Raw genomic sequence first — 14,444 nt, 5'->3', positions numbered from 1 at the left:
AGTGTCCATTCCTAGAACACTTATTGCACCATTTCTCATTATTGCCTGAATTCCCTTGAATGTCCAATTCCTTTAATGCCTTTTTATGCTTGGATTTGAGCTTATCTTTCTTTGCTGGTGTTTCTTCAGTATCACTATCTGCATCTTTCTTCTTTGTCTTACCCTTAAGGCCTCCACTCTTTTCCAAAGCAACAGCTCGGTCAAGTAACTGCTCATATGTCTTAGTCGGATTTACTATCTCTAGCTTGCGTAAGTCCACCTGAGTGCATCCCGTAATCAACCAGGCTCTCATGGACTTGTCATCAGGCACAGTTGTCAACTGATTGATGAGGGCTCGTATCTGTAGCACAAAGTCTTGGACAGACTCCCCCTTGTTCTGTTTCAATTCACTCAACTTGGTGTGAACATCCTCCTCATTAATTTGTTGTCTGAACCGACGCAAGAATGCTTCAGACATAGCATACCAATCAGGGATGAAAATTAATTGAACCATCTCTGTGTAGTTTTAATCAAACTCCATGGAAACTAGTCCATGTATTCTTCATCCGGTGTGGCACCCTTTATATGACATACCCGTAGGAAGCTTTGAAGATGGCTATAAGTTATTCATCCTCGGTACCCTTGAGATTTTAAAATTTTACTTTAATATTTGATAGAGCCTTAGATGTCCCTGTTCGCTCTCCTGAGTCTTCTACTTGGTCAGCTCCATAGATAGGTCCGTACGTGTCATCCCTAAGAGTATAGTGCTCATGCCTCTGTCCATCAAATAGCTGGTCATAGATCTATCCAAAATCCTCATCCTCAGCATATTGTTTGTTCATGGCATCCAGCTCATTATGATATGCAATAGTGACAACTGAAACCCGAGGTTTCTTTGACACTGCATTAGGCATCGCTCTCCTCGATAATGCATCAGCAACAACATTCTTATTGCCTAGCACATGCACTATCTAAAAATGGAACATAGACGAGAAATTTGCCCAACGCATATGTTTCTCTGATAACTTTCGCTGAGTGAGAAAGTATCTCAAAGAGGAATGATCTGTCTAGACATAAAAAGCAGCACCAAACAAATAGTGCTTCAAAGTAGAAAGAGAATGGATTACAACCAGCATCTCTTTCTCATAAATCTGGAAATTCATTTTAGCAAGCTGTAGAACTCTACTCTCATAAGCAGCCACCTGTCCCTCCTGCATAAGAATTCCCCCAACGATGTTCCCACAAGCATCACACTGGACAACAAAAGGTTTATGAAGATCTGGCAAGATCAACACAGGATTGGAGCAAAGCTTTTCCTTCACCTCTTCAAAAGCTGCAATCTCTTTTTCAGCCCATCTAAATGACCTTTCCTTTTTCTGCAATGCATGCAAAGGTGAAGCAATTTTAGCAAAATAGCGGATGAATTGCTGTTAGTACAAGCATAATCCCAAAAAGCTCCATACTTCATGCACATTTTTCAACAATGGCCAAGATCGATTGCCTCAACCTTAGTAGCACACTCCATCCTTAGATATGATGTACCCCCAAAAGTGAATCTTAGGCATGAAAAACTCACTTTTCTTTGCATTAACAACAAGCTTGTGCTTCCTGAGTTCTGCAAACACAACTGCCAAATGCTTTCTATGCTCTGCCTCATCTTTCAGAACACTATTATGTCATCGAAGAAAGTGCCAACGAAAGATCTGTGCTCTCAAAAAATTCTATCCATCCTCCGAGTGAAAGCAGCAAGAGCATTAGTAAGTCCAAATGTCATAACAAGGAACTCATATAAGCCAAAAGTGGTTCTAAAGCTGTCTTGTGCATGTCTTCAAGCCGTATACGTATCTGATGATACTTCCTCTTAAGATCAATGCGGCTGAAAATCGCAAATCCCTCTAAACGATCCAAGATGTCATCTATTCACAGAATCGGGAATCTGTTCTTGATATTATCTTTTTCAGTGCACGATAATCAATGCACATCCTACACGAACCATCCTTTTTTTGTGGTGAACAAAACGGAGAGAAACTAGGCCGAATCAGTCCCTTTTGCAGCAAATTATTCACCTGGCTCATAATCTCTTCTTGTTGGGCTTTACTTACTCTGTAGAGTGGTATGTTTGGTGGGCTGCTGTCTGACATTGTATCAATGGCATGATCCTCGGGCCTTTCTGGTGGAAGTTCCCCTGGCAAAGACTCAAGAAAACAATCTTGTAACTGAAAAAGAAAATTAGTCCGCTCTTTATCCAGCCCAAAAAGATGAGAGGAAGTATCGTATGGCTATATTGCTTTTGCAAAAACCAAATACGGAGAAATATGTTTTTTCATTACAAAAGAAATAGCCAAAGCCGATAAAGCAGTGATTGACTCTTCCTTGAGTTTTACATCCAATTAATGAGTCTTGCCCCTCTGTGTCGGGCTAATCTTCCCATTGAAAGTGTCTACAACACCCCGAACATGATGGCACCACGGCCTACCCGACAATACACCACAACCATCCAGAGGCATGATATAGAATTCTTCAATATCTGTATAGCTCTGAATGTGTAACTGAACCTTTGCAATGATGGGAGTGCTTGGTACACTATGCCCTAGACAACCCAAGCTTGCTTCACTTAATGGCCCCATTTCCTCTGCTTGGATCCCAAGTTTACTTGCCAACTCTGGGGAAATAAAATTCGCTCGAGCCCCTGGGTCAAAGAAAATCAAAGACATCTGATCACACACTTTGACCCATGCTCAGCATAGCTCTGTGGCATCCCCATTTGCTTGTTTGCTAATTATATGGACTTCTTGTCCCTCTATTGACCCCTGTCATCGGTAGGCTCCTTTCTCTTACGGTTTGGGCATTCTCTGGCTTGATGGCCTTCTTCTTTGCAATAAAAGCATTTATGAGCTTCCATCAAGGCTTTCTTTTCTTTAGTGGACAGCCATTTAAAACTTGGCTTATTACTCGTCTGACCTGCAACAAAAACAGCCTTGGAAGGCTTGCTGAATTTTTCTTTCTTTCTAAATTCATCCTTCTTACTGCCTTAGAAGCCACTGATCCTACTCTACAAAAGAGCATATGCTGTGTTGGCATTCTTGATCAATTGTGACATATTAGTCACCTTTGTTTTAGTGCGATAATCCTGGATTTCTTTTGGCAGCCCACAACAATACTTTTCAACTTGCTCAAACAGTGGCACATGCCTATAAGAACTAACAGGTAATAATGCTTCCCAAAATTTATTATCGTACTTTTCTAGGTTCTAGAAGTTGTTTGCATCCAGTTTATACCAGGCTATCATGATATCTAACTCATAAGCGGTAGTCAGCCAAGCAGCTGAAAACACCTGTTTGAAATCAACCCCAAGTGACTGGTACCCTACCCTGCAAAAGCAAATTGGTCCACCACCACTGTAATGCATTTCCCTTCAAGAAAGTGGCTTCCTTCCTGATTTTAGAAGACTCAGTGAAGTTTCCACCCGAAAAGATTGCATCAAACTGTTGGATAAACGTTAAAGCCTTCAACCTATCCTGAGCATCATTAAATGTCTCAAACTTCGCTGCTGCCCCACCTTCTTTGAAGTCTTAGGCCTCCCCTTGGGTGTCGAATTATCATATACTGGTGGCTGTAAAAATGGAGTCTGCACAAAATTTCCCTCATTTTGAGCACTTTTAGCACTACTCATTGTAGGGTTTACATTTCAGGTCCCCTTTCCTGCATTTCGGGCATACTAGTAGAGTCTCCAATATTACCATGCATCACAATCTGCATTCCTGGCTGCCTACCAATATATACATACATCATATTAGGCATTCCAATTTGCATTCCCCCAAGCATTTGTCTCTCTGAAAACCTTGCATGCCAGGATGAAAACCAGCAGAATGGTTCCCAAGCATTCAACACCTTGCCTAGGCTGTCCAACCATAGCCTGGGAACACTGAACCTCCTCCAAAATATTCTAGATGCATAGAATATGAGGAAAATCTTGCTGCATCTAATTCATAAACTGGAAATTATTTCCTTGACCATTCAAACCAACACCCAGCCAAGCAGACTGCGGCATGGGAACATCATATGCATGACGCATAACTGGTGGCGTATCACTAGGCTGCTGCCCATGAGTTCTCTTCTTAGGCTTCGGAGGAGCACTAAGGAACTCCAGAAACCATGCATCCTGAGTGAGCTGAGCTAGAGTTCCCACAACTGTGCTTTAAACATGGCATCTGCATCCTCCTCGTCTCCAACCCCTTTTTCCACACTAGGATAGGATTGCTCTTCTTGAGAAGTCTGCAACAACTCCTCCCCACCACTTTCCATGATTCTCTTGGTTGCAAATAACTTCCAACAAAAAATACTTGCCCCAGCAACAACCACAGGCTCACCTCTTGGTGATATCCCAGCAAGGGAGCCACTGAAAGTAGCCTTGAGATAAATTAAAGGGTAACCAGCAAGTACCATTATTTGAGCCACTTGGAAAATAATTTCAGCAACACAAAGAGAACACAGAACCCACAACGGGGAGCTAGATTGCTCCTGCTTAGAAACCAGACACCCAATTGGCCCCAAACCTTGGCACCCCTTTCGGTATTTATTTATTTCTTTATTCAGTAGTAGACAAAATTACAGCAAGGCTAAATGCCCTTGCACTTGTCCAAACACAACCAAACTGAATCTCAACACTGGCAGGCACAAGCAACCTACTACAGCCAATTCCTGGCTCAAAAAGGAATCCAAATCCAATGCATAATCCATGGCCAGCAGTTCCAAAATCCCCATCAACACCTACAAGGTAGAATCAGCCTCTTCCTAGCTGTCCAAGCATCAATTCCTCAAACACACGAGGTTTGCACACAGCCCAAAGCTATTACTAGCAGCCCTTGTCAGCCACACAGCTCTCACAAGCTGTCACTAGTGCCAAACCCAGCAAGGCAATTTGTTAGAACAGCCCTAGGGCACTTTCCCAGCCAGTGACTTGCCTCTCTCTGTCTTCTTGTGGTCCACAAATCTGCCTCCAAGAAAATTTTGACATTTTGCTTGCTTCCCAAGCCAGCTTGCCAAACTTTGCCCATGGAGCTATTTTTAGCTGTGGGATTTTTCTTCTTGCCTAGGCCTATGGAACTAATACATTGGATTAGCCCTTTTTACAATTCTAATCAATGAGAGGCCAAAGGTATTCACAAGTCTAGAAAATTCATGTCCCCATGACAGTACCTATGTCAAAGCATATCATATTGGCATTCAAGAAAAATGGGGCATTACGAGAGGCAAAGTAGGACCACAATGAGGAGGGCAGGGCAAAGATTGGGTAGGAAGTCGTAGAAGATGAAGACCAAGGGCTGAAGAGAAGATGCAGTTAAGAGGGTTGAGCTAACAATCAGTAAAAATGGGTTACAAAAATCATAAACAGCCTTGTTATATACAATGGGGTTAGAAGCGAGGAAGTTGGGGGAGAAGCAAAATCAAGATGAGGCAAAGGAGCTTTATTTATGATTCCCCTTAGGAAACATTAGATCTGTTCAAGTTTCTATGACAACCTTCTAACCCAAACCATTAATAATGGCTCCAGAGTTGAAAGAAAATTGTTTCCAAAATGTTGGCAAATGGAAAGACACATCTGCTTACACTTCGGCCACAATTAGCCCCCCTATACCATATCAACCCACTCATTCATTGATCCACAGTTTGCTTAGAACCAAGCCACTTGTTTCATGAGTAGACAGTAAAAAGCCTTATAGATGCTAGAAGTCCCACGCGCTTACTGACACGAATACATTGCTCAATTGAATCATTCCCTTTGCCTTGCACCTTTTTGGAATTTCTTCAAACATAAAGATCTTTCTCCAGCTTTCCATATTATAACAATCAGATGACACCCATGCCATGCCCTCTGCCTTGCACCTTATTGGAATTTCTTCAAAAATAAAGGTCTTTCTCCAGATTTCCATATCATAACAATCAGATAGACACCCATGTCCAGCCCCTAGCCATTTCAGAGGCTCTTAACAGAAGTCATCACCCTGCCCATCCCCCATTGGTATATTTTTAATGATTTAATCAATTTTCCATTAAAAATCAATGGGTGCGTAAACAATAAAATGAAAATGATAAGAACATGTTTTCCAATACTTGCTTTTAGATTATGATAGCACAATAGCGAGAAATCGGCTCTATTTCCAAAGTTGGCAAAGAAAAGAACAATACTTGACTGTGGCTGTATGCTCCTGTGGCCCTTCCAGGTATGCTGTCCACGATGCGCGATGCCCTACTAATCGAATCTGAACTGATAACGGATCTCAAGAATCATAAGTTTTGTGAAGAAATCTTTACTCATGGTATCTCTTATGTTAAACCATCCAACAATCAGTACTATTTCCCTGCTCTTGATAATTAATGTGATGTCAGCATGAGTGCGCCTGAAGTCATGCCCAGCAATACAGGGATACCCAGAAAAATGCAACCAGGGATGTGTGGAAAGCACAACTAGAGACACTTATTATATTAAATCATCCACAATGAAAGACTTGTGGTAATCATAAGCACTGGGACATACGGATTTTGTGAAATTCTATTCCCAAACAACAATAGCACTAGTCCTTCACCAAACAAATCATCTTCTAGCAAAATTCCTTTGAGGACTAGGACAAAACTCTGTACCTGAAAAGATCACGAGTTTGAACCTTGTGAAGTAGGGAAGGATGGTCGCAGAGGGCTGAGACCTGAATAAAATGAGAGACCATAAGATTGTGTCTTATTTCAAAAAGTCTTTGAGAACCAAGCATGGTTACTGTCAATGCTCAAGAGACATGAAGATGCAACATGGTGCTGTCACTAAACCGCATCACAAGAGGAATCAAGATTCTGTTGACACAATTGGGTACTGCGACTAATTTTGTCTAAGTCATAATAAAATAAAGAATCTATAGCGCTGCTATCCTCTCAAGTCACAAGATGGAAAGAAATTCCCTGACAGTTTGAAAATCTCAATACCAATCTCTTTTTTCTGGAGCACTACTCCTATTTTCGTCTGCTCCTTGACATAATGAACCATACAAATAAAACTCAACAACAAGCATACAACTAAAACCAACATTAACCTTAAAAAGCAAAGAGTTAGCAGCTAGTCAGCTACTTAAGCAGTGATCAAGGTTATCACGATTGGGGTTTGATTACTATACAGATAAAATGGCTGCAACTACAATTTCAGCCCTGAGATTGGACTTGTTAAATGTAGTCCGCAAGGTGGATGGGTCAGATCCTACCTTGTCACGTGGCCCTTGAAGGAATTTGCAACCTTCAGCATTACTATCTTTTGTCTCCTGACCAGATGTGCATCCAGAACCCAAAATAGCAATCCAGTGCAGAACCGTGCTTCTTGTGTGTAATGCAACATCATCTACAACACTGCCTGCCACATGCCTACAAAGTGTTGCATTCAAATTGTTGCGAAAAGTCATTGGAGGTGATCTGGCTGATTACAAAGAGATTTATCACAGATTTGTTCAGAGATCATTTATGCCTTGAGAAGCTCGTGGGACAGATTTGATAGTGATTCTCAGGCTCCTAGACTCGAATAGAGACTTTTCTCAAAGGCTTGACTAAAGCAATAAACTCAGCCACATACTTTCATAGCCAGAGTGCAACTAAAGCAATCTTAAACAAAACTCCTAAAGAGGCTTTTACATAGTAAAAAGCTTAGAATAGATCGTGGATGTTTGGATACACAACATACGCCTGCATTTCTATTTTCAACATGAAGAAACTTAATGACAAGTCACTTAAACAAGTCTTTGTTGGCACAGTGATAATCATACTGCCTGCAAATTTGGATTTCTAAAGCAAGAAAGATAATCATCAATAAAGATGTGACTTCTTATGAAGGAATTATGGTTATGCGTCACAACAAAATACATCATTCTTCCCAATCATTGAGTCAATGGAAGAGCAGAGAGTGAACCCTTCTTTTTGTTTTCTCTTTAAAGATGAACTCGTTGTTGATAAAGAACCTTCATCTGAAGATTTTCAAGCAGAATATAAGTATGATAATTGCTGTTATGGTATCGTGCTACCTTTAAAGAAGGGAAAGCATAGATGAAGTCTCAAGAGGAAGGATGCGTCAATTTTACGAGCAAAAACCTATGAGCAGGTTTATACGAGCGTGTTTTTCAAGAGATTTTAAAAATAATATTTCTTTAGGAAACATGGTTTTTACACTTTTATTTTTATTAGAACTAGATCCCTTTATTATAAAAATATACAGACTAGTCACTCATTCATTTTTACATAAAATAAATCTTCTTATTCATAGACATCCCTTTGTATCCTTGTTATGACCTTAAAAAAGTATTGAAAAATAATTCATTTAAGAAACGTCCCTCATAATCACTCTCAATATAATAATATTATACATAAATAATTACTTATTAAACACACTTATATCATATGGCAATATCTTTCAAGTGTTTTTATAGTATTAATAACAAGATATTTATGGACATGTTTCTACAGAAGTTTAAATTAATGTAAATAAGTATTAACTTGGGCTTATATATCATTCTCATAAAATACATGTAATATTTAATACTATATATGCAAGGTTTTCCAAAATATAACCCCATAGATGTGCTCAAATGGGGTTTTCCAATCAATTTGAGTGGCTGAATGACTATATTTGGACATTAGATGTGAAAGTTATGTCACTTTTAAAAGTGCTGTCCAAGGTAGTTTCGCCAGCGAAACTACCTTGAAAGACCTTGTTCAAAGGGCTTTCGCTGGCGAAACTACCTTGATGGCTTGCTTCAATGAGTTTTCTTTGGAGAAACCCTTTCATGAAGATAGGTTGAGAGAGGTTTTTCAATGTCACCCCCTATTAAGTAAAAAGTTGTAAGAAGGATCATAAGGGAATTTTCATAGAGAAGTCTACTTTACATGTGGGTTTCTTCAAAATCCATCCCATTATGTTCTCACCATTCCCAAAGATTCACATAAATATTCGTGTATAAAATAGGCATTCCTATAATACTTTTCATATTTCTAAGTGAAACTATGTTTTCTTCTTATCCATTTTTGTCATATTTTTGCATAGTTGGAAGCTTTTTTTTTCCTTTGCTCGGACGCTCGGAAGATTTCGCTCGAAAAATGCTCGTCCCCCCAAGAGGAAGGACTTAGGAGATCTACTACGATACGAAGGGTTCTTGATAGGCTCAATGCGAGTTGTGCTCTAATGATGATGAAACCGGCCTTCAATAAATTAAACGGCAGTAAAACTAACAAGTGACCAGTCAACTCTGTTACATTAACAATTCAGCAAAAGTATTACCAGCAGATTGGGAGCTAGAGTGCCCCTGCACCAGGACAAAGACACAGATTGGCCCCAAACCTTGGCGTCCCTTGTGGTATTTCTTTAATTAAGTGAGACGCCCTGAAACCAAGATATAAAAAGAATGTGTTCCTTCTTACAACTGGGGCATTCCACATCCCAGTGGGCATCCACATACCCTGCATAGCCTTTTCTGTTCACTGCTCTCACTAAACCTGGCAATGAGCATCCATCTCTATTCCAGATTGATTGCACTCGGCTTGGAACTGTTACTAGCAGCCGAATCAGCCACTCAGTTCCCCACAGCTGTCACTAGTGCTCAATTAGTCATCCTTTACTCGAAGCAGAGAAAGAAGCATACACAAGATTTCATCCCTATCCAAGACTGCCATGACCAATAGTCTCTCACCCTATGGGTCGCACATATCCTCATATAACAACTTGTTTCCCATAAGAGAACTGCCATCTCAACACAGCAAACACTATGGCAGTCACACCTGTACTATCCCTCTCGGGGTTCCAGGGATCACAGAACATGTTACAAGCCAAAGCCAGCAAATAGGATACACAATGAATTCAAACCCACTTGCATTCAGTGCTCTTCCCACTCTCGGTAGGCATCAGACCCTGCTGGGCCTTGCTCTCACACCCAAATGACCATAGGCATCCATTTCAGTGCAAACACCTGTATAAAACCCGGGAGCATTTACCAGCAGCCCAATGCAGGGCCACACACTTCCCAAACAATCACAAGTGTCCACTGAGTCACTGGAATACCAAACAATGGGTGAAAGCATAAGGCGCCTGCCCACAATCCTTAAAAGCACTAGCTTGCTCTGCAAGCATTCATTGTGAATCACCCTGCCAACCAGGCCTCTTCAAACACAGCTCACAAGCTGGGCAAGGATAAAGAGAAGACAACCAGATTACCCTAGTCAATCAAGGAGCATCCAAACGAGCTCTTACACGAGCTTGAGCAATTTAGCCCCCAATTATGCATTGCCATGTCTGTAAATCAGCTTAGCCTGCTCATACAACAGCAATGGCTGAGGAAGAGGGAGAGAAAGAGACAACAAAACGAGACCAGCCCCTTCGGAAAGCCATTCGTGGCCTTTGTACTAGGCCCTGTGAGCAGCCAGGCCCTCAAGCATTGAAGCAGCCAGCCCTCAAACAATTCCTGCGTTGGTTGATCTCTGTACCAGCAGCCCACAGAGCTGCAAACGGATGCCCAGCCTCCCATACGGACTCCCAAACTGCGACATAAAGTCAAAAACTGCTGTGTGCAGTCCCCGATGCAGATTTGTACATCCAAAGTGCTCCAAAACAGCCCATTTGTGCGTCTCCTTCTGTACGGCACTCGTGCTATTTTCCCCGTTTCCTTCCACCTTGAACCTTGCCAAGAGCATATAAGGATGGGGAAATGCCACGTGGCATTCCCCCCCCTTAGTTTGCCCCTTGCCCCCTCTAGTGGGACCTTTTTGAAGACCTAACCAATGAATTTGCCCCTTGCCCCCTCTAGTGGGACCTTTTTAAGACCCGACCAATGGTCAACTTTGGATCCTGAGGTTCTTTGACCCCTCTTGGACCCAAACCTCTCAAAATTCACACCTAGGGCATGAATGCTAGGGGTTCTAGCACATCAAGCAACCCATGACCTTGCTCTTTGTTTTCCCAGGGTCCTACCCACATGCATGCACCAGAAATCACGCCCTCATGACATACCCCTCTCTTAAAACATTGCAAGCATCCTCAATTGCATTCTGAAATACATATGAATGTACCATCATTAAAGCATGTATTACAAACTGTCATAGCATATATGATTGTTCAAAGCCTAGGGTAGCAATCCATATACACTGCAAAAACCACTCATAGTGACTAGTACACTGTTCATAGAAGTCCCAAGGGAGTCTCACACACACTAAGGATCGCCATTGGATAGATGCGGGTTTCATCTCATCAGCTGAGGATTGAGACAGGGAAAGCAGCAGGTGTACCCAGAGAGCAGCGGATCTGCATGTTATGCACACTAGGAAAGATTGAGACAAAGAAGCATTTTCTCTGCGCCTGCCCAGCCTACTACGAGATCTGGGCGGCGATACCACTGTCTTTATCAGGACAAGAGTGGGTTCGGCCCGCTATCGTAATTGATCCACTTCCATGACCAGGTCTGCATGGGCTCTATCTACTTGAGATGCGCCGCCACAAGGAGACCTTGCTACAACGGATCTGGGAGCAGCTGGAGGGGACCAGACCACAGGATACACAAGCTAAGCCGACACAGCGGCATGTCACATATTTCTATACTTTTGAGTCAGCTCCAAGACAGTGGGGTGGAGGAGGAGGAGCTAGCTGATATGCAGGCGGTATGGACTACTGAGAGAGGATTGCAGAGGTTACCCGTGACACGGAGAGTGACCAGAGCACACTTGATTGAGGTCCGACCTATCACAACTTTCCTCAGAGGAGATTGCCCGAGACGGGGGGTCACTCTGAACATAGCTCAATGGGTTCAGAGATCGAGGAGACCTCGCCCTCCTCTACCACCACAGCGTGAGACGGCTAGACAGACACAGATCCAAGATATCTTCGCTGCTCATAGACGAGCCACCACAGTGCCCAATTTTGGATTCTGAGTTCCAGTTCTAGCTCTCTCCTCCCCACTTCAGATAGTGCATGATATGACATGACATGACATGATTGTTGGAATTATAGATATAATTCAGCAGTGACCAATGTAATATAATAAGTTAGTTAGGGGCACTTTTCCCTTAATTTAGAGGTTTTTCCCCCTAACTGCAGTTAGTTCACTAACTATGGTTAGTGACTACTAAGGTTTTGTCACTAGGACAAAACCTTATCCTACTCACTTTGTGTTGTACTCTTTTACACACTCTATTTTGCAACTACAGCTTCCAAGCTTTCGACTCTCTCACTCTCTCTAGCTCTCACTCTCTCCATTTCCTTCATTTGGTATCAGAGCAGGTTCTAGGCCTTTGAGCCCTCTGCTCCTTCTCGTACCAGCGCCTTACCTCCAGCTCCATCCCGCTCCAATCTGTCCGTACAGTCCGTACGACTGTACGGAATCTTGACGCAAGTGTCGCCATCTGCTGCCGTACATCGCCGTACGTTTCGCCATCTGCAGCCGTACATCGCCGTACCAGCTCCGTACGTTTCGTCATCTGCCGCCGTACAGCGCTCTGCTTCCGTACCTGCGCGCCGTACAATATCTGTACCTGTTTGTCGTGCAGCTCCCGTATCTGCTCGCCGTACCTGCGCAGGAAGCCGTACAAGTTGACCGTACAGCTCTTGCTTCCCGTACTGTACGGCCTGTTCCGTACTTTTCGTACAGTACGTCCAATCAGTATTGACCGTACAGTTTGGACTTACCATCTGTACTTGCAGATATAGACCGGTTGTTGTCAACCTCGGGTGTTCTTTGACAGGCTTCTCTTGCAGAAAACTACAGTTTGGTGCAGTTGTTTTGGAGTACATTTGGGGCATTTTTGCATATTGCAGCCATTGCAATCATTGTGCAATTTTGGAGCTACATCTGGAGAAAAATTGGAAATATAGTCTGAAATTTGGGGCTTTTGTTTTAAAATTGCAGATTTGGGGTTTTTAGCATTTTGACCCCTTTCCGGCTGCAATTTCTAGCCACAAATTGGGGCTTTTGTGTTGGGAGAGCATTTTTTGGAGTATTCAGTACATACTGCCTTTCTTGGAGTGTTTGGAACACTTTTGGCAGATTTTGGAGAGTGTTTTATGCTTGGACAGATTTCTGACAGCTCAAGTGCAAAAATCTAAGTTGCATATACAGCCCGTGCTTGGCTGTGTTTTTGGGAGTTGTGCATTTTATTCCCAGTAAGGGAATTCAGCTTTGTATCTGCTTCAATCTCTTTCTCAGATATGGCCCATCAAAATCAGAATGAGTTCCAGTTCGGTGGTCTTTCACAGGAAGACAAATTGGATGGTACCAACTACTCCCTCTGGAGTTTCATGGTACGTAATATTCTGATTTCTCGCAATTTATGGGATTATGTCAATGGGGATGAAATCCGACCAGCAGATATTGCACCTGCTACCCCTCCTCACCAAGGAGGTGGAAGAGGTCGTGCACAAGGTGCAGCTGCAGGACAAGTTGTTGGTGCAGCTACAGTCAATACTCCTGAGCAAAAGAGATGGGATTCACGGGATGCCTTAGCCTTGTCATGCATCTCTCTTTCAGTGAAAAGATCAATCATTCCGCATATCCGGTCGTGTAAGACCTCCAGGGCAGCGTGGGATATTTTGGAAAGCATGTATGCAGCACGGAATGATGCCAGGGTATCTTTTTTAAAAAGAGAGTTGAGCAATACACATATGGAGGAGGGTGACTCCATGTCAGCCCACCTCACTAAGCTACAGGATCTCAGAGAGCAGTTGTTAAACATAGATGAAATTATTCCTGATTCAGAGATGATTACAACCACTCTGAATTCTCTTCCTGAGTCTTATCTCAGCTTTCACACTTCGCTGAATTTATCATCGAGGGGGGGTGCAAATCCTCTTTCTTTTCATGAGTTGATAGGACTTCTGCTTCAGGAAGAGCAGACCAGGAAAAATTTGGCTTCACGTGCAGGTGAACAAGCCATGCTCTCAAAATTCAAATCAAAAACAAAGGGACAGGCAAAAACAGCAGCAAATCAGCCTTCCAGTGGGTCAGGACAGCCTTCACAAAAGGCTAAAAGTGATGCAAGCAAGCCCAAAAAGAAGGGTTTTTGTCACTACTGCAAAAAGCCAGGTCATCACATAGCAGAATGCAGGAAAAGGATTGCAAAGGAAAAGAAAAACAGCTCAGGAATGGCTGTTTCAGATTCAGCCCCTTGTGCATCTGACAGTGGGGATGCTGCAGCCAACTTTGTTGGTCAAGATTATGCCTTTTTATCTTGCATTTCTGATTCTAGGTTGGCTGTTCCAGATGCTCGGGATAGTACAGCTTCTTGCAGTGATGATACATATGCATTTTTGACTTGCAGTTTTGACTCTCCTTCAGATGCATCTGCTTTCAGTGTTGATGAAACACTGAACACATGGTATTTTGACAGCGGTGCATCCAAGCACATCACTTCGAGGAAGTGTCTCTTTACTTCCTTGCATCCACCTCCTGTTGGTAAGAAAG

General features: G+C 42.5%; 1 protein-coding gene across 1 annotated transcript in view; it reads right to left on the bottom strand.

Moving 5' to 3' along the window:
• LOC147889082 (alanine aminotransferase 2-like) overlaps positions 1 to 14,444 on the bottom strand; it is a 261,417-nt gene that overhangs the window by 193,978 nt on the left and 52,995 nt on the right. Inside the window, exons 5-6 of the mRNA XM_087392259.1 lie at positions 6,622 to 6,683; positions 6,169 to 6,247 (exon numbers count right to left, since the gene is read on the bottom strand). Coding sequence (XP_087248385.1) covers positions 6,169 to 6,247; positions 6,622 to 6,683 — 141 coding nt within the window. The remainder of the gene's footprint in view (positions 1 to 6,168; positions 6,248 to 6,621; positions 6,684 to 14,444) is intronic.

The sequence above is a fragment of the Dipteris shenzhenensis genome, chromosome 21 (genome assembly GCF_047967505.1).
Source record: "Dipteris shenzhenensis isolate YYH24624 ecotype China chromosome 21, Dip_SZ_1.0, whole genome shotgun sequence".
Classification (NCBI taxonomy): domain Eukaryota; kingdom Viridiplantae; phylum Streptophyta; class Polypodiopsida; order Gleicheniales; family Dipteridaceae; genus Dipteris; species Dipteris shenzhenensis.
This window is presented reverse-complemented; position numbering and strand designations above follow the sequence as displayed.